We start from the raw sequence: 26,344 nt of genomic DNA on the forward strand, positions 1-26,344 counted from the left end.
TCGTGCTTTCAAGCTCTTTCTTGAAAGCTTTCGACCTGTCTCTCTCTACATTCCCAATACTCCGTGCGTGACTGTTTGGGCTGATACTGTGGTATGGGTAGGTACCTGGGTCCCCTTGCCTTGGCTATGACCTCAGAAGCAGGAGGTTTTTCCCTTGCTGCTAGCAATTGGTTTTGCCAGCACTACCAGGGGATGGATTTGCTTAGCTAATAGCAATCTCGTTGCCTACCATTTGGAGCAGAAAATTCACAAGGGAAAAATGGATGCAGGCTGTCCGACCACTTCTTATTCTCACTGAAAACTAAATTGTACCTCCTTGAAGCTGTAGTACCCAGACAACCCCCACTGAATTCATTGCTATTCTCCTAATAGAATTCCTAATGGTCTGAAGGCATTAGGAACCATAAGATATTAAGAGTTATCTTACTTATAAGGGTCGGTGTCTGGGTTCTCTGAAGGCATTTAACTTCATGTTAATCCCAATGCTTCAGAACAGGAGAGATGAGCTAAGAGGACCCATCTAAAGTGTCAGAGCTTTCCCAGGCTCGAGGTGTTGTTTCTGAGAGCAAACTCATTTTCATCACAAGATTAAAGAAATTGCACACGAGTGTCCTCTAATGTGACGTGTGTATGTCTGTGTGTCTGTGTTCTTTTGGCAGCACAGCCCCTTTAGTCGATAGTTCCAGATTATGCAAAGTCAAGGAAAAAGCATAATCTCATAGCTCAGTATCTCAGCTTAAATGCCTCTGTCTGCTTCCTGACCTCTGCCTGACCTATGACTATTTCACTGGACTTCCTTCCACCTGCCCTGGTAAGATGTTTACTGTTGTCCCTTTCACGTTCAAATACTAAGGTAGGGCTACAAACTGAATGAGATCTAAAGTCAGCTCTCAATCAGGGATGCTAGCTTGCTTCAGGGTCTCCAGAGGAACCCCCTCCTCTGGTCCTGCCTACAAGAGTGATGTCACCCCTTTCTTCTGCATCTCCAGCTGCTTCCCCAGAAAGACATGACATGTGCAGTAACACCTGGCTTCCATGTGTAACTGAGGGCACAACACATCTGGCAGTTAAGTATGTGGCATCCTTATGGGTCGAGTGTGGACATCAGGGGCACAGATTACATCACACAGAATTAAGGGGGAGCTTTGTGTGATGTCACCTTCGAGACTGTAATCTTAATGTGGACCAACAGTAACAGATTGACTAGGAAAAAGGTGTGCCATGGTCATGGCCTTGAATTACAAGAAAGACTTTCACTGGTGGTGGCCAAGGTGCACTTGGGAGGCAGAGGCAGGTGATATCTGAGTTCAAGGCCAAGATGGTCTACAGGGCTAGTTACAGGACAGCCTAGGCTACACAGAGAAACCCTGTCTCAAAAACAAAACAAACAAACAAACAAACAAACAAAAAAGACAGACTCTTCCTGTAATACATATAACTCAGCGTCCTGATTCTTTAAAGAGTGGCTTTCTCTGACAGTGGTCTGTGTGCTCAGAAGTTCTCATTAACCACGGATCAACCAATTAGCATTATGGTCTTAATTCTCCGCTCACGTCACCCATAAGTTAAAGTAGAAACTTTAGAAGTTTGACAGGGCTGGAGAGATGGCTGAGTGGTCAAGTGCACTTAACTGCTCTTCCAGAGGTCCTGAGTTCAACTCCCAGCAATCACATGGTGGCTCACAACCATCTGCAATGGGATCTGATGCCCTCTTCTGGTGTGTCTGAAGATAGTGACAGTGTGCTCATACATTAAATCAATCAATAAATAAATCTAAAAAAAAAAAAAAAAAGAAGTTTGACGTTAGCCTGCATTTCTGAAACTCTCTCTAGAAATCCATTCCAGGCTTATAGACTGCATCTAGGTGGGCGATGTGGCTGCCTTCACATACTCTGTTTTCATGGGTGTTCAAAGGGAACACTGAACCTGTTTTCACTGTTGATCCTCCTCCAAGCATTTTATCCTAAGCTGAGTTTATAAAATAACTCCTGGAAAGAAGGGGAAGTGAATAGCAGAATAAAAAAAAGATTAGCGTGGGTCTCTTCACAAGGAAAACGGAACTGGCAAAAAAAGTTCTAGCTAACAAATTGTGGGGCGTCTATGCCAGACATCCCCCAGGCTCTCTAGGCGGTTGTTGTGGTCAGCTTTTTGATAGAATTACTCTACATTTCCTTTTGACTCCCATGAAGTACACAGCTGCTGCACCCTAATGAGAGCCCCGTGGTCTGTTGCCTTGGATTAGGACATTCTATACACAGCTCCACTAGTCCCTTTGATGGGAAATGCCACAGGAGGCTGGAGGTTTTCAGACTGATGATGGTTGGGATCATCTTAGTTGCCCTGTGCTCTAGTTCTGGTTTTCTTAATATGATATGTTCTATAAACCCTTAAGTAGATTTATGTTTAATAATCAATACGTGTATCACTTTTGCTCCAAAGGGCAGGGAACTGATAAAAGGAGAGACTATCTATTTGAGTCTAATTACTGAGCATAGAAGAAGAAATCTTTAGGGGCTAGAGAAATGAGATGTAGTTAAGAGATCCAGGGGTCTGATGCCCTCTGGCTTCTGTGGGCACTGTATATATGTAGCCGTGCCCACGGCATTCACATAAGTTCACATATATAAATAAAAATAATAAATCATTTAAAATTAAGCTTTAAAAATGTGTCTTCTAACAAAACAAAGTCACCAGAATTCTTTCTGTTTACAAGTATTTTGTAGTGGGAACCACATCTTAAGAAAAAGACTACTTTTCAAAGATTATTTTTTCCTTCATCCCACCCACCAAAAGCTGCAAATTATCATTTCTTTATGCAAACCCATAGCTCTGAGTCCAGTGTAGTGGTGTGCACTTGCCGATAGCACCAGGAAGGAAAATAGAGAGTTCTGGGCCACCTTGGGCAACACAGGAGGACCCTGTCTCAAAAAAAAAAATCATGAAATCACACAAAAATGTAGATGTGGTTAAGGAACTGTGCGAGCACAGTGACAGGTGCACGCTAAGAAATCCGTTCAGACATTATTTTGCAGAACGAGGAGTGTTGCGAGCAGCTGGCCTGGGAATGTTCCAGGAGAGTCCTCTGTTGTTTCCTGTTTTGGATCAAGTCCAAAAGTGAAAATAATTGCTTTTGCACTGGTAAATTGTCCAGCTGTTTGGGTGACTCTGATCTCTTACTGGAGGGGCCGGAGAAGACATGGACCTGAGTGGAGGCGCACACGGGGTGAGCGTGTGGTTGTGAAGCCGCATTGCAGCACTGACAGCTCAGAGCCCACTCCACCCTTCTGTAGAACGTACGCTCGCTCATACGCTCGAGGAAAGGCCGAGCCAGCCGCTGCACTGAGGCAGCGCGGGAGCTGAGGGAGGAAGGCATCCTCCATATTTAATGGGAAATGTTTGCTGTTCCAAAACTTGTTTTAGCCTAGTTTAAAACGAACAGCTCTCCTCTGTTCCAAACAGAGAAATTACAGGCCCTCCTGGAACTTTCTAACAATGAATTTATGTATGTCAGGTTTTTCAGCCACGCCATCCTGCAACCAACCTCCAAAGAATATACTGACTAGGCTTGCAACCTCTAGCTATGCCAGGCAAGGTCTTCCGATACGTCAGAAGAGTCAAGGGTTTCTGAACTGCTGTAGCTCAAGATTGATTTTTCCATAGGAATGAAGGCAAAACTGGGATTGTCAGAACAAATAGATCTCCGTGAAACTTCATGTTTCGAAACATAATTCCAAACACAGCAAATATATGTTAACAGTAATTTTCTATCCTAAGGTGTTTTGTTTTGTTTTGTTTTTTTAATTTGAAAGTGTGACTCTGATGGTTGTTTTAGCATTACCACTTAATAGTGACATGGGTAGCGTTACCGAGGTTCACCAGTTGTCATTGTCCAACTGGACTGAGTAGTAGTGCAGTGCCAGGGCTAGGGAGGCAGAGGCAGGAGGATTGCAAGTTTGAGGACTGCCGGTGGGGGGTGGGGGGAGCAATCAGGTTGTCGGTGTGTGTGTTGGGGGGAAGGCAACAGATCAGGTTGTCAGTGTGGCTCCGTGTACTAGAGCACTTGGGCCACCGGGCCACCGTAGGCCCAGGATTCATCCCATAAGTCACACTGGCGGCTTACCGCTTTCCTGATCAACATAATTGCCAAGGTGACAATGAACAACTGGGAGAAACTTCAAACGCTGCTTCTTTGTGGCACGATTACAGCTCAGCTTTGGGATTTTTTTCTTGAATATAGCTTACGTGTAGGAGTACACGTTTCATCAAATTGTATGCATGAGCCTATACAGATTATTGTATATAGGAGTATTTTCAGGATGTTGTGATTTGTGTGACATGTACACACCCAACACGGTCTGACCTGAGAGGGCTGTTTGCTCGGTTCCACATTCTTTACATAATTGGAGGGCCAGAGTTTTGAAGAGGGCTAAACCGTGAGAGACTAAGGAGATCCTGCCAGAGAGGACCATGGGCTGGGCGTGTGGCCTGCTGGCAGAGTGCTACAGAAAGGAACTAAGTCAGAAAGGCTATAGACAGGGTTTCTCAAACCCTGATTTGGGGGCCATTTACATAACAGCATCTGAATGTTAATTAAAAGCTGTGTTTTCTGGGTTCTCCCTTCAAGCCTGTCACCTTGGAACCCCTGGTGACCAAGCCTAAACATCTGCATTTATTGTCACCGTGACAGTTTATTCTGTCACGAGTCCATGTCATTTGAGGGGCTAACATCTGGGCTCCACATCCTTAACATCTCCTTTCGGCGTCCAGGTCAAGACATGAAGCCCAGTGTGGCCTGCTGTGCTCCAGCACAGTCTGACTGGACCTCTGGCCCACTTGGCATGCTCGTCTGTGTTCCTAAGCCTCCTGTTTGTAGTCTGACCTCTCTACAGCCATTCTGCCTCCCCTCTGTGGACTATTAAGTACACACCTTCTCCTGAGATAACAGCACTTTTCTGGTCGACTCTCACTTCAGGGAGTGGTTCTTTTCAGCCAGCTTCCTGGTTGGCCTAATGCCATCTTGGCAGTACCAGTAGAGACAGGCAAGCCTAGAGCAAGGCTCATCTCTCTAGTGGCTCCCTGAGAGGGACACCATCCCCGAATCCCTGCTTCATCTCAGTTTACATTTTCTTTCAGTTTGTCTTGCCTCCCACTCAGTATGCTCTGGAAAGCCTTATTTTTATTTATTTTTTTTTTCCTTTTCTTTTTTTCGGAGCTGGGGACCGAACCCAGGGCCTTGCGGTTGCTAGGCAAGTGCTCTGCCACTGAGCTAAATCCCCAACCCCTTTATTTATTTTTAAATGCTCTTGGTCAACTTGTAAAGCATTCCTTGTAAGTTAATTAATCAGTAGGAAATAAGTTAATAATTAAATTAGTTCCTCTTTATCGTAAGACACTTATTGCTTAGGCCGGTGACCTTTAGTCTTTCCTTCCTTGCTGACACCCACGACAGTGTTTCAGAGAGCTGCTAAAAAGGCATCACAAATTTGTCTTTCTTTCATGTCTCATTACCATTTACAGCTCCCAGCGTCCTTAGGAATGAGAGAGCTAACCCTTTCTAAATGTTCTCTTCAGTCACTCTGTTACATAATAAGAATAAATGTTCTTTATTAAAAACCCGCAATTGTGTATGTTAACAATGTGGGGTTTATTGCTCCATGCCATGGTCTTTCTCCACGTGGCAGCCTGCACGGTGTCTGAAAGCATAAAGCGTTTCCTATCCCTGTCCTGCTCAACGCCAGACAGCGCTCTGCGGTGCTACTGAGTAAATGATTTTTATTGCTGCTAATTAGTATGGCTTATAAAATCTTCAGAAGCTCTAGCTACAGGCTGTGGCCGTACAGTCCGAGAGGCTGAAGCTGCATCTCATCCCTGTCCCCGCACAGCCAGCCTTCTTGGCCTTGGACTGGCATCCCCATCTCTTCTGCTGTGAGGCTGGTCTGTGTGTTCATATCAAGGCTGTGGAAGGACAGGCTCCTTCTCACGGATCCATTATCAGCTCATCTGTCACCTCCCTGGTGTCTCATCTCAGCAGCTTGCCCTGACACGTTTTGTCATTCCTGAGATATTTAACCACTACAGGAAATCATTAAGTTACTCTATCCTTCCCCCCTTCTTCTCCCTCCCTCCCTCCCTCCCCCTCCCCCCCTCTCTCCCTCCCCCTCCCCCCCTCTCTCCCTCCCCCTCCCCCCTCTCTCCCTCCCCCTCCCCCCCTCTCTCCCTCATATGTGTGTGTGTGTGTGTGTGTGCGCGCGCGCGTGCGCGTGCCTTAGTTGACCCCAGCAGAATATAGACTTGGTAAAAGAGATTCCTTCTAGGATACTAAGGAGAACCTAGCATGGGATAAGGGTAGAATAAGTTTTTCTACGAATAAACCCAGAGAGAAGCGATCCACTTAAGCCAGAGTTTTATAGACAGTTACCTGTGTGCTCTCTAGCTCTTCCAGGTAGGACAGTAAATTCTTGAGTGACAATTCAGTTCAGGTTAACTGGTTAGGGCATTTACACGGAGCTGCCTGAAAAGGGAAAGCTTCATTAGTTTGAGATGATGTTGTCATTGTTGTCTGTCGATGATGATGGCTGCGTCTATGTGCATCCTGCAAACTTGGTCCAGCTCTCATAACTATACATATTACTGAGACAGGTCTGTCCTTAGCCAACCCGGTCTCGTGACATCCACGGCGTTTCTCTTCTTCTTAGTACCTATCTCAAATTCCTCACTGTTGCCCATTAGCTGACCTGTAGATTGAGGTGCAGAGTCATGATCCAGCAGTTTCTCCCACGATCCCCTTGCAGGAGGCTGGCTGTGACGGGCTGCTCGCTGTATGCTGGCCTGAGTGCCCTGGCTCTGTGGCCCGCCCTGTGCCGGTCGGAGCTTCGATCTACAAGGTTCAGACTTCCGTCTCCTCATTGTTGGAGCTTTTGATTAACCTCAGGAAGCCACTTGAGCATTTTTCTCAAAAGCATGTGCTACTAATTGGGGGGAGGCTCTGGGAGGGTGGGCGATGTTTGGACAAAAGTCTTGCTATGTAGCACAGACTGGCCAATACTTTTAGCTCACAATTGAACTTTTTTTCCTCTTTTTTTCTCCTTAGCATCGTAAATGTCATTGATCAAGGAATTCACTTAACTTGGTTTTTTGGAAGTAAGACCTCAAAGCACAGGAATTTAGACTTGGAGGTGTCTAAAGGCCCATTTCTAATCTTGCTTTTTACTTACTTTTTTTTAATCTCAGTCACTTTTGTCTGTGTACCAAGTGTGTTCACTGTGTTGTCCAATCAGGTTTAGAAGTTGTTTTTTTGTTTTTGTTTTTTAAGATTCATTTATTTATTATATGTGAGTACACTGTAGCTGTCTTCAGACACCAGAAGAGGGCATCAGATCCCATTACAGATGGTTGGGAGCCACCATGTGGTTGCTGGAAATTGAACTCAGGACCTCTGGAAGAGCAGTCAGTGCTCTTAACTGCTGAGCCATCTTCTCTCCAGCCCTAATTAAACGGTAACTCTCCATTTCCACCTCCCTAGCCCCGTGCCCCCAAGAAGTCACCACTGTCCTTCCTCCGTCTGTACCTGCTTGGCTTACTCCACAATCTAATTGAGTTGTGTCTGTCTTTTTGTGGTGGGCTTATTTCACTTAGCACAACGTCCCCACTGTTTCTCGCTGTGGCTCTTTAATACATCATTTCAACATCACATTTCGCTATCCATTCGCCCTCTGACAGACACTTGGGTTACTCCCACCTCCTGGCTGTTATGAATAATGTTGCTGGAACACGTGTGTGAAGAAAACTTTTTAAAGGTTTTTAAACTTTTTAAGGTTTCGTTTTTAGTTCTTACGGATAAACTACAGGCCCCGGGTGAGGTTGCTGAATTATGTAGTCGTGTGTCTTCACCTTTTAGGGTGACAGCCATATGGTCTCCTAAGCACTTCCTTCCATTTCACGTCCCCTCCGCCCGCACACCAAGGGTCTAGGCTAACCCCCTTCTCGACAGCACTGACCGTTTTCTGATAGGAGGCCACATGTCTGGTGTGGCACTGACTGAATGCTGAGCCAGGCTGTAGTCTGAGGAGCCAGGCAGAGGCAGACCTCCTCACTAAAGAGGTAAAGTGTCCATTGGTGCCTCTAGGAAAAGTACCCAAGCTGTCGTGGAAATCCACAGATTGACCTTCAGAAGTACAGTGCATGAAGAAAAGCCCAGACATCCTCTGAATGCCCAGGAAATGCCCCGCCTGACCTTAGTGAGATTGATGGGCCCAAGCTATTTTTTCTTCTTCTTAAATAGACCTATTAAGCACTTAAGATGTGCCCGTGGTGTGCACTGGTTTTCTTTTTCAAAATCACTCTGTGATTCCATCAGGGTTGCGAGTTCTTCCAGACCCTCATACAGACCAATGAAAGGCTTTGATTTGGGGTTTTAAGTGCCAACAAGCAAAAATAGCCAGGCCACCTAACAAAAGGGAAGTCTTGAAGTTTAGGATGCCAGGGATGGCAATGGCCATTCACAAATGGCAGCGGGGCTGTGCCAGCATTCTGGAGCAATAACGTTGGGAACTCGCCGTCATCTACAAGTTCAGTGCTGAACGTGCCACGGGACCAGCTCTGCTGATTGTCTCTTGGAGATGGCGCCTGTGCCTCAGCCAGGGACAACTGCTGTAAGGGCTTTGCATTTGAAGGGTAACTCTTCTGAGCTCCATCCGTGTACACTTCGCAGTTGAAAAACTAATAATGAGTTTCAGTTAGAAGGAAAATCCTGTTTATGTATTTTTATTATGTGTGCCTGGTGTCCGAGAAAGTCAGAAGAAGAAAGTCAGATCCCTGGAACTGGAGTTACAGACAGTGATGGGCCAACTTGTGGGTGCTAGGAAGTGATCTCCGGTCTTCTAGAAGAGCACCAATGCCCTTAACCTCAAGGCTGTCTATCTCCACCCACGTCTATCCCCGTGATTGTTAAAGATAAAAGTACAAAGGCTTTTTATTGGCAATGTCTCCGCATCCCCTCTAATCCTGCAGACACGGAGCTCTGAAGGATGTCTGCCAGATTCTAGTGAGTCAGTTATACAGGCCAACGGGTCAACCTGTCTTTCCCATCCAAAGGTGGTGAACTGAGCTAGGTATGAACAGTTCTTTGTTTCCGATGTAAAGGTGATGGCGGGACTGGCCCTTGGCCTTCTAATTATGTTCCTCTGACACACTGCTTGCCAGACCCAGGAAACAATCGTGCTTGCTCAGGGCGGTTTTTGTTGCTTTGGTAAAACATTCTGGTCAAAAGCAACTGGGGAGAAAAAGTTTTATTTCGTCATACGAGTCTCGGGTCACGGTTGATGTGTGATGGAAGTCGGAGCGAAACTTCCAGAGGCAGGAACTAGGGTGGACAACAAGCTTGCTCAGTTCGCTTTTTCTACACCCTAGGATCATTGCCCAAGGAAGAAAAGCCATCCACAGTGGGCGGGGCCCTACCACATCAAAAATCAGTCAAGAAAGTGCCACACAGGCTTATCTATGGGCCAATGTGGTGGGGGCATTTTCTCAGATGACTCCAGTTTGTGTCAGGATAACCAAAAATCAATCAATCAATCAATAAAACCAAAAAATAAAATCAAAACAAAAACCAAAAAGCACCCAATATACTTGTACTTCTGTACATACCTGTCTATTTTTTAATCAGCTAATGATATAATTTAAGAAGAAATATCTTTTCCTATCATCTCTTTCCAGATAACTTCTTGGTCAATTGCTTAGTAAATAAAAATCCCCACCCCAAGGTTTCTCGTGTGAGTGGGTGCCTGGCTTCATGTGTTAACTCATGAGTTTGCCAAGAGAAATAAAATGGATGACCCTAGAGGGAAAATTAAGACTGAGAGGTTACCTGAGGAAAGGAGTTCTACTTATGGGTCTAAGATTGAAGCTCCGTTCCCTCTAAAAGGAATGTGATTTGTTACCTTGAGGTAGCTTGTTGTGTCTGGACCCTGGGAGTAATCTGTGGCAGTCAGTGACAGAGAAAGGCATTTAACTATTTATGTTCACAAGTGGATGAATATTTTGCAGACATGCCCCACCCAGTAAAAATACTTAAATATGAGAGAAAGCAAAACTAAACTTTTCTCCAATGAAGATACAGCCTTCTATCCAGTGATCGTCTATACTCAATATTTGTGGAGTGATCAGCTATTGACTTCCCCTTCTTTGATAGGCTCATGATACTAGTGATTCAATTGTGTGCTGACAAGGACGATTTCTGAAGGAATTGCTGTGCTGTTTTAAAGGGTGATCTAGATCTGGTGGGCCTTTAGATTAATGTACCCAAAGGAAGACACTGGATGTGTGAAGGAGCAGAGAGTTAATGATTTATGGCCCCTCCTTTCCTCGAAGCTCTAGTACAAGCTCATGGAAGACTGGAGCTGGCCCTGAAGGACATCCACAGCCCGCTCGTTTTAAGGATGTGAGAAACTGAGCACCACAGTGACCTCGAATCACCTCCTCCTCCTTTCCTTCCTCCTCCTCTGAACGTAATGTTCTGTAGCATGCTTCAGGGACTCTCCCCACGAGATTGTCATTAATCATCTCCTAGAAGGATTCAGTTTCCTCCTGCAGCCGTGTAAGCCCAGGAACGCCTGTCCAGTTGTGTCGATGGAGCAGGGCTATCGGCACTGGAATTACCTCTGCTCTAATAATCTGCTCCCATTCCAAACACCATGCGTGTTCCTGAGGAGCTAAGTTTTCTGGGGAAACAGGATGACTAACCGTTTTCGTGGTTCCCATGAGGTTTTTTGTTGTCGTTGTTTTGGTTTGGGTTTTTTGTTTGGTTTGGTTTGTTTTATTTTGTGTGGTTGGTTTGGTTTGGTTTTTGTTTTGGCCTCAGCGTACACTCATTCATTTCAGCTTCTTTCTGGTTCACAGAACGCGGGTTCTCTAACACCCAGTCACTAATGGTAGAGTTTTGTTTGTTGTTCTCATTATAAAAATTCAGACACCTGCATATTGTTCTTCCCTTAGGAAATTGAAAATATCTCTTAGGCCTGGGCAAACCTTCTTAGAAATGGGTCAGGTGGCACTGTGTGTCAGAGGAAGCCCACCCATCAGAAGACACTGGCTTTGGAAAGTTTAACAAGAACTCTCTGAGTTTTCACGTTCTAACTTGGATGTCCGTGGCTCATAGCTGGGTGACTCCCTCCATTGATTACTGACGTAGCTTCACGCACAGATTCACGGAGCAAGACGACAGGCAAGATGGTATCTTAAAGAGGAGCATCTCCAGAATGATCTTAGCTTAGAGTTAGAACCAGTCGTTGCTCCCAAGACGAAGGGCTAAACCTCTTGGTGTGAGCTTTCTTTGTTCTGGGCATTGAAATTGTTTTTAGGGCTTGCAGATTTTCTTATCAGACAAACTGAGAGCCACTCCCCTAAGTGACTCTGGTGAGTTTTCAGAAGCAGCTCTGAGCTCTGGGCTGTAGGTGGAAGTGTCTGCTACATAGGAACTGGGAGTCCAAGGGCTGGCTTACAAGCCCCTTGCTGTCCGTGTCTTTGCCTGTAAAGTAGAGACGATAATGTCTCATGGAGCTAGGGGCTTGCATCATCTAGTGGCTCACATGTGAGAGACATCCGGAGAAGTTTGCAGAGTCAAGTTTGAGCCAGCCAGAGCTGAGCTTCTGCTAGGGCTTAAACCGAAGGAGAGCTTGGCACTTTCCCTATGGGTCCTGAGGGGACGGAAGCCATCATTGTACTAGGCAGATAGAAACCCATGTGACTCGTAGGGAGATGCAATAGTAGTTTCAGTAATGATCCTGGTGCACTTGAAAACATGCATCCTAAACCGAGGCATCAGATCCTACAGCCGTCCATCTATTCCTGTATCGGCTGATAATGGATGCCCACCGTGGTACCGGATGCCCTCAGGGTTATCCTAATTTCTCCTTGCCTCCCGCTCTGCACTCTGCAAGGCTGTTTTTTATCAAGCTGCTCATTCCAAGTTGGCCCCAGAGTGTCAGTATTTTGCCAGGTTCTTGAAACAAGTGGGTCATTTTCAAGTCGTCCACTCCAGATGTAAGGACCTGCTTGGCTGTATTTAACACGTCAGGTCACTGGGCGACAGGGAGTTATATTATTTAAACAACACTCAACCCCTTAAACCTTTTTTTTTTATTTGGGAAAAAAAAGTCGCTTGCATTTACAAGAGAATTAAACGCACATATCAGAGGTTGACTCAAAGCCAGCTCCATGCTATCAGACATAGTCAGAGCTGTCCAAAGCAGGAGGTCACTGACTTACCAAGGGGGTGTTGTGAATGGAGACAGAGCGTGTACACTCATACCCACCGGAGTGCGTGTCTTCTGGGGCACATAAGAAGCTGTTTACAAAGCCTCTATGCACTGAGACTTTCCCCTGCCTGAAGCCTTCAGGACCAGTGGAATCCATACCACCACACGTGACATTTGCTTAGCCTAGAAGTGCATTAAGTGGTTATGTGCTACTCATCACTCACTCTCAGATGTCACTACAAGTGAAAGTGAACCGAAAGCTACTTCCCAATTCCAGCGTCACATGTTAGACTTCCTCCTCCTCGTAAACTTTTCCACCCCGCACTTTCCTCATCAACTGTCTTCATTTCCAGTTACTCATGCCTGTCCTGTTGCGGGGCTGTTGGTCTTCAGGGAGTAATGTCTGTGTAATGCGAAAATTCCAAAGCAATCTTTTTCATTTTTGTTGTTTTCAAACTAAAGATGAATCCCAAGGACTTAATATGAAGTAAACATTATAAACATTAGAAATCAGAGTTTCTCCATACAGAGAAATCTCTCACTTTGTATGTGACAAAAATAAAACTGGTCTAAAAAGACGACAGGAAACAATGAGACTGTGAAGTTAACTTTCCAGAACCTTCTGGGGGGAAGAAGAGGGTCCTGTTGAACTCTGGGGTCCAGGTATTTGTGCCATGGCAGCTATGATTCGTCTCACATACAGTTCACTAGACCTTTTGAGCCACTGTATTTGGGAGATTTTCCAAGTTTCTAATTGAAGTATCTGGTTTAATATTCCAAGGAGATATAAATGAATCAAGAGGCTGGAGAGATGGCTCAGTGGCTAAGAGCTGTGTTGGTCCATAGGATTCAGATTGAATCTCTAGTCTGTGTGTGTGTGTGTGTGTGTGTGTGTGTGTGTGTGTGTGTGTGTCTGTGTCTGTGTCTGTGTCTGTGTCTGTGTGTCTGTGTGTGTCTGTGTGTGTGTGTGTGATTTATTTATTTAATGTATATGAGTACACGGTTAGCTGTGTTCAGATGCACCAGAAGAGGGCATCAAATCTCGTTACAGATGGTTGTGAGCCACCATGTGGTTGCTGGGAATCGTACTCAGGACCTCCGGATGAGCTGTCAGTGCTCTAACCACTGAGCCATTTCTCCAACCCAAATTCCCAGTCTTAACTTCAGTCCCAGGGGAATGCAACACCCCCTTCTGGCCTCCATGGGTACTACAGGCCAATACATCACAGACATACAACAAGCTAAACATACACATAAAGTAATAAGATAAAATTTTAAACTAATACATAAAACCTATAGAAATACTTCTCAGTAGTCAGAGCTAAATAAAATTATATACACATAGTGGAAGGACAGAGTAAGTAACCAAGTATCTCAGGTTAGCTGCTGGCTTAATGAACAGTTGGATTGCTGTGTTGTCGAACAACGGTTTAGCAAAGGGTAAACAAAATAGAAACAATCGTCCCCTAAAGTTTGACATTCTCTACTGAGTGGAAGGCTTCAGCCCTTGAGCTGTGTACCTTTGGTGGAGATGACAGGGGTGTGGAGATGACCTGATGGCACCCGACCTCTGCAGTCTGGATCCTCTCCTTCTGTAAATGCATGACAGCGGTTGCTGGGTGGCGGTTGTCTTTTTGGTTTTGTTTTATCCTGTTCTGGAATCGTTGGGTACTTGTCCTACTATAGGTATTGTCTGAGTCGAAGAACAATGTCAGCTCAGATTTTGTTATCAGAAGTATCATTGGCCTCTCCTGTGTTTCTAAAGAGCTGCTATGCTGGGTCAGCCATTGTCATGTTTTAGCAACTGACAAAATTTCAGACAACTATTATGAAAGTAATTGTAACTCTGGTGCAGTTTCTTTTGTATGGATGAATGGATGGATGGATAGATGGACGGACAGATGGACAGACAGATACATAGGGATATAGATTGCACAATTACTTTTGTGTGTGTGTGTGTGTGTGTGTGTGTGTGTGTGTGTGTGTGTGTAAAATCTCCCAAGGTCTGCACCAAGAGTACAATTGTGTCCAGGATTGGGTAATGAAATTGTCTTACGATGTGAGTGTGGGGAGGGAGGGGTTTCACGTGTCTGTGTCCCCTCCGGGATGTTAGAGGTTTGCCCTCTGCATTTGTACTTCAGTATCTGACCCTTGCTGATAGTTAGATAGTTGGTGGCTCAGTAAATGCATCGGGATTTCTCCAACAATCCCAGTGCTGGTTTGTGACTAATACACAGGGTGATTATCATATTAACATTTCCTCACACTGAAAGCCACCCAAGCCTCAGTGCATGTTGTTTATGTTTATCGGGGTAAGCAGCCACCCATTTAAGTAGAGTTTTTGAAAATGTCGGTGTGATACACCTTTTTTTTTTCAGGCAATACTGAATGTATAGGCCTGGAGTATAGGGTTCTCTTGACAGCCGGTGGGCTGTTTCCTTCCCAACTTAGTGTCTCTAGCTATGCCTAGTGTCTCCTGTGGAAATTCAAAACACACTTCCTTACTCCGTATCAGGAGACCAGAGGTAGCCCCTTAGCTGAGCAGGACAGTTGGCCGACCTCCTCCTTGCAGTTACGCTTTCGGTTGCTGAGGGAAGAGCAGAGACACCCACTACACCCTCCCAAAGCACTCTGCTCTCCCATTACTGTTAAAAACCGAACTAAACTCTGTAAGAAATGTATGCCTTCAGAACTAGCACCAGCTAAGTATAGGATGGCAGCGGAAAAGGCCTGTCTGTGGTGCTTCTCTGGCCACAATACCCACCATTGCCCAGACTCTCAGCTCACCTGCCCCTCCCTCAGAAGAGTCTTTTGTCAGCTGATTAAAGAAACCATGCACAAGAATTAGCTGCTTTCCCCTGCCAACAATCTTTCTTCCAAGACGTTCCTTGGAAAATGCTCGTGTCTGTCCAATTATGAACTTGCTGGCTGACACAGATTGTGAAATTCTGGCAGACATGGGGTTTGCAATCTGGATGAGAAAGTGGGGAGTCTGGGCCAACTAGGTATAGAGTATCCATCCCCTGCCCAGTTGGTCCCCTTCTCAGTCAGCCCACCCACCGCCCCTGTCCTCTGTCCTCTGTCCCTATCCCCGTCCCTGCTTATCCCCTGGGCCAGAGGCCCCTCAGCAGTGTGCTCTCAGAGCAAGCCCTGCCGGCCACCAGAAGCTCTCCGGGAAGGGGGCAAATAAAACAATTCCTATCAACTCCTCCGTAAGCTCAGAAGACTCAAACTTAAGCCTCGGGTGTGAATAGAGTGTTTCTTTACAAAAAGGACCCAGTGGTGTGTCCCGGTGAGGGACAGGCCTGTCAAGCCTACCAGAGAAGCATGGTCAACGTAACCAAAACTGCACTCTCGCAGCTATGTCTGTCACACTGCCTGTAGAAGTAACACAACTTAGAGACGAAAGAGGTCTCGCCTTAAAGTATGTTTTAGTAATGTGTCATGGCACGACGCTGGTCCAAGAGCCACCTGATCCAAAGCACACATGGCTGAGATGTGGCAGAAGCAGAGCTGGTGGCTTCCCACAGATGATGAACCCCCCTGGCTGAGCAGCCCTACGATGCTGCCCAACAGTAGCATTGTCAGAGCCCAACAATGCGCCTTTGCCCATGAATGCATGGGCCTAATGGTTGGCATTGACATGGCCCCTCAAAAGTGCCACTGTCCTCAGTTCTGAGGCAGCCTTGTTGTTCAGAGCTCAGGGAATGAGGCTTACGTCCAAATATGAGACAATAATTTGTGCTGTATACTTGGTTGCAGTATTGTGGGTCATCGTGATGCAAAAGATTCTCTGCGGTGGTTTTTCCCAGGCTCTAACCCTCAACCCTGTGAATAACTATTTACCCCCAACCGAAATGCCAGCAAAATGTCTGCCGAATTTCCAGACAATACACACTAGGAGGAAAGAAACCCGAAGCAGCTCTCACACTACATTGGCTAGAGTTGGCCACATGCCTACCCTACACAGGAAGTCTCCCAGAACCCATCAAAACCATTGCGCCAAACATTTAACAACCGAGGGGTGTAAGTTTAAGAACAATCAACAATAAGTAATAAATTACAGTGACCTCCAAAGTTTGGAAGACTGTTTTGGATCTGCTCTGCCCACTTGCAGTCAATCGGACAGCACTACAGTAGAGAAACATCTCTGGGCCACATGGGTTTCGGGTATGTCTGATGGGCTGGGTATGATGGGGAAGGTTATGGTTTACAAAATAGACTCACACAGAAAAGTCCCAGATGTAGCCGATGTGTTTTGAAGAGTACCACACACTTGCTTTAGACTTTGCAGAAGTCACTGACAGTCCCTCTATTGGTATAGGATGCGAGATAAGCATCGTGTGTACAGTATACACTGTTCCAGCAGTACCCATGACTACCTGCACTTTTGACCCACAAAGGTGAACGGCACCAAGTGTTAAAGAAACAAGTCAATTGAAAGTCACACCCGTGTGTTGGATTTACCTAGGGCTTTGGGCTGCAGGTAATAGGAAGAAAGTTTCCAAATGACTTAGCGAGATTGGTTTCTGAAATGCAATTTATTCACCACCTCAGCCACATCCACACCACCTGTTTTGCTGTCCTGGCTGGACTTTGTCCTCATAGCTGCAAAATGCCCACTGAATTTTCAAACAATGCCTATTAGAGAACAAAGAAACCTTTCCCAACCCATCACATTGGCTAGGACTGGCCACATGTACTCTAACAGACCGCTCCTGAGGAAAATGGGGGTGCTAAAACTGGCTTATATACTCAAGATTGCTCCTAAACTCTACATAAGGTGTTTGATGTTCTTAGAAGACTGGGACACCTTGAACAAGACTCTTAGTATGAAGGGGGAGATTTGACTCTTCCTCAGACAACCAGACATTGGATGGATGGGACATCTGTGTTTCTTCCAAAACATCAGAGTGTCTAAGATGTAAAAACCTTAATTTGGAAAAGTTGGAACCTTGCATATTAAAGCTGAACCATCATCTAAGGGAAGCAAAAGGAGAGGGAGTTGAGTCAGGAATGAAAATTTCCATTATGCAACTTGTCCGGTGAAATCCAGACCACTGTCTCTACGTTAGGGCTGTAGAATCTAAATGTGGAGGCATCCTCACCAGGAGATAATAATACCTATTCGAGATTTGAAAGGGACCAGGAGCCAGCCTTGGGGTAAATACCAATAAGCTTCCAGAGGGAAGAGTACTCAAAAAGCCCTGAGGCAGAGAACGGGCCGTACCCAGCCGTGCTGGCACACAGAGCAGAACATCGGGAGGTGAAGGTGAGCGGTAAAGAAGCCATTCAGAATCATGTGATTCCCGGTCAGGAGTCGGGAGGGGCAGCTGGGTGCAGAGGGCCACGGAAGGATAAATTGCATCAATAACGAAGAAGTCACAGTATCTATTGTAATGAGGGACACTGTCCTTAGAGATGATGCTTCCAGTCCTGATTTAGACAGTAATGGGGAAGTCGATTTAATTTCCTTAAATCTCAGCAAAATCAACGTTTTGTTCTATGTATGTAGTGGACAAAGTTGATGGTCTGATAGCGGAGTGACTTGAAACTCTTCCACAGAGAAAGTGTTTCTGTATCTCCTCTTGGAAAATTCCATTACCCAACCTGGTGAGGATGCCACTTCGTCCCACAGTGGATCATTCACGTAGCTCCCACTGACTTCTGGGAGACTATGGTATCCTATGGCGAGGAGAAGGGGAGGCCGACACATCTCTCCCTGGGTCACACACCTAAAGGGTTCACTCACAATCGCATCTCCTTGCTCCAACTGCCAAGTGCTTTAATGTTTCCAGTTACAGTATTGCGTATGTTCCAAAATGCTCCTGTTTCCTCATCAGGTCCTGGTTGAAGGGGGGTTTTGTTTGTTTTATGTGTATATTGTCAGTAAGCTTTCCCCTTTTTGGCACTTTTATGAAACATCTGTGACTGTGTGAAGGGAAGCATATCAGACGAAGAACAGTGTTGGTAGTTTGTGTACACAGTTGGGTGAATACTGAGCTCTTCTTCACCAGACTGGTAGTAGAAATAAGTCTAGAAGGTTCTCCTAGTATAGACACAGATGATGACAGAACCAGAGGACATGGACAGGCCCAGCAGCTTGGATCCCTGCAGCAAGAGCCAAGGAATCGGGTCCAGATGTGGAGGGAGAGTTAGCTTAAAGACACTAATGGGCTTTCAATAAGAGCCAGTGGGACTTGAAAAGTGACTGGATGCAGACAGAGCTGAGGTAACACCAAGGACATACAGCTCTTCTGTCTCCTGTCAGCGAACTAGTTCCCAGGAGGAAATAGGTCCACATGAAATCCTAGTGAGAACTGGCTCTAAATTTCCAAGACCTCATTCCAGAACACAGATGAGGGCAAACAGTCTTCAAAGCAAAGTACCAAGAGTTGTGCTAGCTCCTTTAACTATGGCTGTATTAGGGCTGGAGAGATGGCTCAGGGGTTAAGAGCACTGACTGTTCTTCCAGAGGTCCTGAGTTCAAATCCCAGCAACTGCATGGTGTCTCACAACCATCTATAATGAGATCTGATGACCTCTTTTGGGGCGTCTGAAGACAGCTACAGTGTACTTATATAGAATAAATAAGTTAATCTTTAAAAAAAAAAGAATGGCTGTTTTAGTTATACAGCACATCATTTGGGGGAGGGAGATGTGGCAGGAGGAACCTCGGGTAGCTGGTCATGATCCATCACAGTCCGGTGACAGAGAAGACAGGAACTATGACCAGGCCATAGAGCTTCAGAGCCATGTCCAGTGGCATGCTTTGTCTCGGCAGGAGCTTTACCTTGTAAATGTCCCAGCACCTTCCAACAGACCATCCGCTGGGGACGGAGGGTTCAGAAGAATGAGATGAATGGGGGTTAATTGATACTCAGACCATAACAAAGGTTAATGTCAACAGTGAAATTGGTCCCCTGACTGGTGTTTCTTTTCTTTATTTTTTTTTCCTCTTCCTTTCGAAAGTATATTCGGTGCTCTTCGAACTGGTGCTTACATGCTGTACATTTTGATGACCAAAGGCCTGAAGCAGTCAGTTTGTGACCAGAGTTTTTACAACGGACCTGTCAGCAAATTCTGGGCTTACGCGTTTGTGCTCAGCAAAGCACCCGAACTAGGTGAGTGTCTGCTTCTGTTTCCACCCCCACACCCACACCCACACCCACACCCACACCCACCTCCATTGCAGCTCCACATGCACAGGACTTACTAAGAATGGACAAAGAAACGTACAACGTGTAGGTCTGTCTTTGCTGGTTGCCGAAAAGCTAGAATGCTTGAACTTTAAAAATTTGACCGACTCTCTCCCACCCCTTTGCTCGCTCCGTTTTAAGTCACCGCACGTTATGTATATTGATAGAAAAGGAGTTTTCAAATGCCAATTTCCTAGCAATACTAAAAATAGGCCACTCTCGGGGATTTATAAAATAACACACGCTCTCTTCGCTAAGGCCCATTAACAGCTGAGCTAACGTTAAAATCGGAGAAAAAGACGGGGCCATGGTTTCCAAGTCACGGAGATAAGCAAGCATTTATCTCCACAGCCAAGATCCAGACTGGGAGATCAAGCTTCCCTTCAAGGGCTCGTGTCGTTCTCATTGTCGGACACTAACTGTTGACTTCTGCTGCTTGGTTTACTCACCCCTGAGTCTGGCCCTAGGGAAAGTGAATGTAGGACACCTGCGAGAAATTCTCGCTCTGCTTAGATTCTGCTCACCAGATTCTCCTCACCGTTTGGTGGTCTCGAAATTAGGTTTGCTGAAGCATTGGCAGCTTATGTCATGGACCTGTTGTGAGCACAGTTTTCTAATATCTGTCCTTATTGCCAGAGTAAGGAATCCACTGGGAGGGCGGGGGTCTGAGTGAAGACCTAACAGCCGCTAGCTCACAAACTGGTGTGTGTTCTTCTTGAGGAAGACAGGTCGCTCTTCTATCTGGGATTCCTAATACCTCCAATCCAAGATTAATAATTATATGGCTTTAGTGAAATTAAATTGAATTGTGGAGTTAGAAGGTTCATTGTTTTTTCTCTCCTTTAGCCAGAGGCGAGAGGGTGTAGGTTTATCAGGAGACTTCTTCGATCTGTTCTGACCGTGGTGTTTTGTGAGCACCTCACAGTTCGAGGTCACACATCCATGTAGATACAAGTTCTCTCCAGTGTGTTGGGGAGCAGCTGAGCCACGTGTCACAATGTGCTATAAGTCCACCGCCTATGAATAGCTGGCAGTTGGATTGATGGCTGTCTTCCGAGGTCAAAGACTAAGAAAGAGAGCCAAAAGATCTCTCTGAAGACCTTTCCTATGAGGATCAGAATATGATCCCGGGTCTCTGCGTGATCCAGATTGACTAGGTAAACAATGGGGCGTGTACACGTGGTAGGCACATAACACATGGAGCACCATGAACACAAATTGAGAATAAGATGTATTGACATAGATTCAGTCAGTCAGTGAATGCACCTACCATTGGGATGTATGCAAATCTATTTTACCCAGATTTTTACAATTGTACTTACAATATGGTAAGTACAGATCAAGCCCCAGGACATGTTGTGTGACTGTGGGGGTGTGTTTGCACATTCGTGTGGGGGGGGGGTGTGTAGGATGTGGGTATATACATGACATAATGCCCATTTGGAGGATGGAGGCCAGCCTTGCTTGTTCAGTTCTTAACTTGCACCATTAGAATTAAGGTCTCAGGGAGGGGGTGGCGCATGCCTTTCATCCCAGCACTCAGGAGGCAGAGGCAGGAGGGTCTCTGAGTTCAAGAACAGCCTACTCTACAGAGTATGTTCCAGGACAGCCAGGGCTACAGTGTTTTCCTAGAGTGTACACCATGCTCGCTGGCCCTGTGCCTGTCTCCGTCTAATCCCTTAGACGCTCGCTGGCTCTACGCATCCAGCTTTTTTATGAGTTCTGAGAATTCCATCATAGGCCCTCACATTTCTTGTTGAAGTTGTTCACCTTGACTAACATGTAGAAACTCTATGCTAACAGTTCTCTACTGAGCCTAGTGTGGTGACATTTGCCATACAGTTCCAGATCCTTCATGTAACCTCACGGAAGTCAGAATCCTTCATGGAAGGATCTTAAGATCTGGCTACCCTTTCTTAATTTAACCACATGGAACAGAGTGGCCTTGTCTCTGGGGTCAGCTGCTGAGTGTCACAGGTCAAAAAATCCAAACAGTTGGCACTTACAGAGTGTTTGCCTGTGTGTTTTAAAGGTTAAATTAACTCCTTTTGCAGTTAGTAAGTCTTACCATTATCATTTGATAAGAAAGTCTCTTCATTAGAATTACTTTTAAGTTTTCTTATCCTTAGATCCTACCTTCTCTGCCTTTGTATGTTCTAAGAATTATGGAGTCCTTTATGAACACCAAAGAGAAAGGTACAGACACACACACACACACACACACACACACACACACACACACACCATAGAGTTCAACTGTGAAACTTTCTATTCCTCGAAAGCACACACCTATAGTTTTCACTAGTCTCTTCCCTTCCCTTGGGGGTTAAGCAAGCATAATGTTCACATCCTGGCGTAACCATAACACTGTCCATTTCTGGAACTTTGTATCTTCTCCCAACTGAAACTAAACTCACTCCCCCACTGACTCCTCATGACTAAACTCCTAGTGATGGCAATAAGGTTTCTCCATTCCAGTGGAAACAGTGAACTTGTTTCAGTGGATTTAAAGGACTCCACTCTGCTAGTGAGAGAGAGCAAAAGGGCTGGCCCTCTCCTCTTCATGCCAAGAGGTCAGTGCCTACTGTTTGGATCCTAGTAAAACCTGCTGAGATTTGCTTTTGTTGAAACTCGGAAACATCTGCTGTGAGTCAGGCTGGGCCCTTGCTCAGTTGAGCGCATTGTTGTTTTGAAGTGCCTACCAGGCAGCTCTTCAGCTAACTCTTCCAAGAGGAGCTCAGCCGTCCGTGACAAGCCACATACGCTGACTTGGATCAGTGCATCTCTTGGTGGCCGTGATTGCCTTGGGAGAAAAGTAGCTATTGACCTCACCATAGGCACACAGAGATCTTGGGTACAAGAAACACCGTGTCTTGTCTGCTAGCTGCCTCTTGGCTGAAAATAACTGAGCCAGGGGTTATAGGAATCGCCATCAACATCTGATCCTGAGTCAGAAGTAACAAAGATAAATGACAAAGCAGATACCGTCAAGAAATCAAAGCCCTATGTCTAGACTTGGCCAGTACCAATTCCATAGCAAGGCATATTTGCTCAAGAAAGATTGGTTGGCCAACATCAAGCCCTTCTCAGTCTTTGGGGTATCGTGTATGTCTTAGTCACTCTGTAGCTTCGGCCGTACCTACAAACTCCATGTTTTGGCATGACTCAGGAAAATGGAAAGTGATTCTGGACTGTTTCATCAGACTGTTACAATTAAATTATCATTTAATTGTAATAGCCAAGTCCACGGAGTCGTGGTTGGCCCTTCCGGAACCTCAGGGTTGTATGTATGTATGTATGTATGTATGTATGTATGTATGTATGCATGCATGTATGTATGTATGTATGTATGTTGATAACTATGGGGATAGTTATCCTCAGCTTCTGCCATCCTGAACATGAGTTCTGAACAAGACTCAGTGTAAATTTAGATGGATATTGCTTTCAAGATTTCATGACAGATTGTTCTCCCATTCTTGCTTTCCTCCCAAAGTAATCAGGCCTACTGAAACACTCAAGCATACAGACAGGAGAAAACACAGAGTATTTCAGTACTGCAGGTCCTGCTTGCATTTCCACGCTGTCTGTCTTGTTAAGTAAGAAGGTCGTCATGCGGGGTTGGGGATTTAGCTCAGTGGTAGAGCACTTGCCTAGCAAGCGCAAGGCCCTGGGTTCGGTCCCCAGCTCTGAAAAAAAAAAAAAGAGAAAAAAAAAAAGGTCGATATGATAGGATGATATTTAAAGAGTTAGGCAGGATGAAGTGCTTATAATATTACAGCAAATTGCTTTTACTACAATTGGGTATTGTATCAAATTGATATTTTAATGAATGTTAAGAGACTCATTAAGACCCATCTTGATTAGAACTGACTAAATTAGTTTTGAACATGAAATTCCTTAGACTTCCACCATCCTTCCACTACTAACAAAGATCAGCTAGAAGTGTTGTGTCTACATTGTAGTCTGGAGAGGAAAGGAAGGCACAGAGTGGTATAGTTTAGTGTCCAGGAGAGTTTGGCCCTTAAAGATACACACGAGAGTGGTCATTGCCTTCTGTCATTATAGACATAATAAAATTCAGCATCTCACAAGAGAGCAGAGGCTTTCAATAGGCTGAGAAACTGGCAACTTGGCTTTTAGTTCTAAGCAAACAAAGTTATTGGGTTTAATAATTCAGTAGGGAAGTAAATAATACTTGTTGGTGAATGTCTGTATTGACGCTACCACAGCCATCAGAACCTTGAAGCTTCCCAAGGTCCAGCATTACTTGGCCTTGTCTGTACCAAGAACTCCAGGCCATTCACCAAGTGTGTGAGGGGTAAGCCTTGGGTTGTACTGGTTCCGTTTGTCTGTCATGAAATCTCGGAGTGTTTTTGTTGGGCACTTGAGTTTGTACTTCAGTCTGCCACCTGGTTTTGCTTGCTGAGACCAGTCGCCTGTCCCTCTTCTGGTCATTTTTCCTGTTATGGATGGTTGAATCTGGTTGGTAATGTCCATTTTTCAGATCAGAAGCTGATACAATGTTCTGTTGACGATATTGAAGAGTAGCCCGTCTTGCTTGTTCAAGATGTCTGCTCTACTCCTTAGAGCCAGCCTTGGTCCTCACTCACGTAGCTTTGTTCCACTCCTTGTCTTCCAGGTGATACGATATTCATCATTCTGAGGAAGCAGAAGCTGATCTTCCTGCACTGGTACCACCACATCACTGTGCTCCTGTACTCTTGGTACTCCTACAAAGACATGGTAGCTGGGGGTGGTTGGTTCATGACTATGAACTATGGCGTACACGCCGTCATGTACTCTTACTACGCCTTGCGGGCTGCGGGTTTCCGGGTCTCCCGGAAGTTTGCCATGTTCATCACGTTGTCCCAGATCACTCAGATGCTGATGGGCTGTGTCATTAACTACCTGGTCTTCAACTGGATGCAGCATGACAATGACCAGTGCTACTCCCACTTTCAGAACATCTTCTGGTCCTCACTCATGTACCTCAGCTACCTTCTGCTCTTCTGCCATTTCTTCTTTGAGGCCTACATCGGCAAAGTGAAGAAAGCGACGAAGGCCGAGTAGTGTCAGAGCTGAGGAGGAAGACATAGCTCAGGGTCATCACGAAAAATAATAGACAAAAAGAAAATGGCACAAGGAATCACATATGGTGCAGCTAAAACAAAACAAAACATTATGAGCAAACGCTAAGCCCAAGGCAGCTTGGGAGTGAAGATTAGGTTGTAAGTTTATGATCCTTTTTGGGTGAGGACTCACTGAGAGCACTGCTGCTGAGGGACCCCCTTCCCTCTTACCTGTCAACTCTAGAACACACTAGAAGCCAAGGCAGCCATGGGCAAGGAGATTAGTGGACAGCAAGCAAAACACTGCAGGAAGAGGGGGGAGATCTATTCAGAGTTTTTTGTTTTGTTTTGTTTTGTTTTTCTCTAAGGATAAAGGAGTTTCCCCTTTTCAAACTGTGTGAGCACACCCACGCGCATGCGGACACACACACACACACACATACACACACACACACACACATACACACACACACACACACACACACACACACACACACACACAATCTTTTCCACAGGAAACCAGAGCTGGTAGAAAAGATAAACGGTAAGCGACAGGGTTTCTATCTAGGACAGCAATGCTTTTGCAAAAACCTAAGCCTTTTAAAGAAGTTAGCTTGTAACTCCTTGACAAAAGATGTCTTAATTCTTTTTACTGTAACTGAAAGTCAAAAAGGTAGATACCTTCCCCTTCACTGCACAGCCTCGGGCTTGTTCGTTTGCTACAACGGAGCAGAGGACAGTTCTTCCGTGATACTTTATTTCTGGGAGAAAGAAAACCATGCAGCCCAAATCCCGAGAAGGCGGCCCATAGCTAACCCTGCAGTTGAAGCATCACACTGACAGCTGTTATTTCTGCTCTTCGGTGAGAATTGAAGCAGCCGTTGTTCAATTACCCCAAACTTTAGGATGGGGGAGTAAATACGGAATTGAAAAGAAAGAAGCTCGACTGGTTGGCTTGAAAATGGAATCTTGTACTATCTATAACAAAACTCAGCCCATCGTCCCTGGAGCTGGAAGGACTATCAGAAGAGACCAGAACTGAAGATTCATCCAATACACAGATGGCATGTTCGCCTCCTTCCCCGTTTGACCTCACACATAGTCCTGGCTTTCTAAATGAGGTCCTATGACCCAGTCTGTGTTTTCTATATTTTTGTGACTTTCAAAAACAGATCCGCAGGGCTCTGCATTTGGGGTAAACACTGTGTTTCTGCAGCCTCTGCATTCGCTCCCTTCAGCAATGCAGAGGCGTGAGAAGTGCCCTCTGCTGGCTTAGTGAGAAGCTTCAACAAACACTTCATAATAGGTTGAAATAGCTGACCACAAAGGGCCTGCGTAGATTAAACCCTAAGTTAAGTTCTAAGTGCTGTCAAACACCTGACATATATTTGACCAAATCAGAAGAGAGAGAACCTCTATGCTTCAAGTAAGCTTCATAAAAAATTTTTAAAGTGACTTTCACTTGGGAACTCAGAAAGTCAATGTATTAAGAGCCATATTCTTAAAAAAAAAAAAAAAGAAAGAAAGAAAAGAAGAAGAAAGCTAGACAATGTTATCTGTAATATTTCAGTCCTTTACAAGCCAAATAAATGTGTCGATGTTCCTAATATTTCAAAGATGCAATTACATAAAGTTGTTCAATGTGACATAATAGTATTCTAATTGGTTAAGTAGTTTAATGATTAGGCAAACTAGAGGAACAATTAGGCTACTACACTGCGTAGATTAGACGTGTAGCCACATACGCACAGAACTGTGAGGTACACAGAGTTGTAGAGCTCGGATCAGTAGTAACACAATTTTTGGCTAGCAGAAGCTATCA

At 45.2% G+C, this 26,344-nt stretch overlaps 1 protein-coding gene across 1 annotated transcript in view; it reads left to right on the forward strand.

Annotated features, from left to right (window-relative positions):
* The window catches only part of Elovl6 (ELOVL fatty acid elongase 6), a 107,434-nt gene extending 81,307 nt beyond the window's left edge, over nt 1-26,127 (forward strand). Inside the window, exons 4-5 of the mRNA NM_134383.3 lie at nt 19,227-19,378; nt 24,093-26,127. Of these exons, the coding sequence (NP_599210.1) occupies nt 19,227-19,378; nt 24,093-24,523 (583 nt within the window). The 3' untranslated portion in view covers nt 24,524-26,127. The remainder of the gene's footprint in view (nt 1-19,226; nt 19,379-24,092) is intronic.
* Nucleotides 26,128-26,344: the final 217 nt, after the last annotated feature.

This window comes from Rattus norvegicus, chromosome 2 (assembly GCF_036323735.1).
Source record: "Rattus norvegicus strain BN/NHsdMcwi chromosome 2, GRCr8, whole genome shotgun sequence".
Taxonomy (NCBI): domain Eukaryota; kingdom Metazoa; phylum Chordata; class Mammalia; order Rodentia; family Muridae; genus Rattus; species Rattus norvegicus.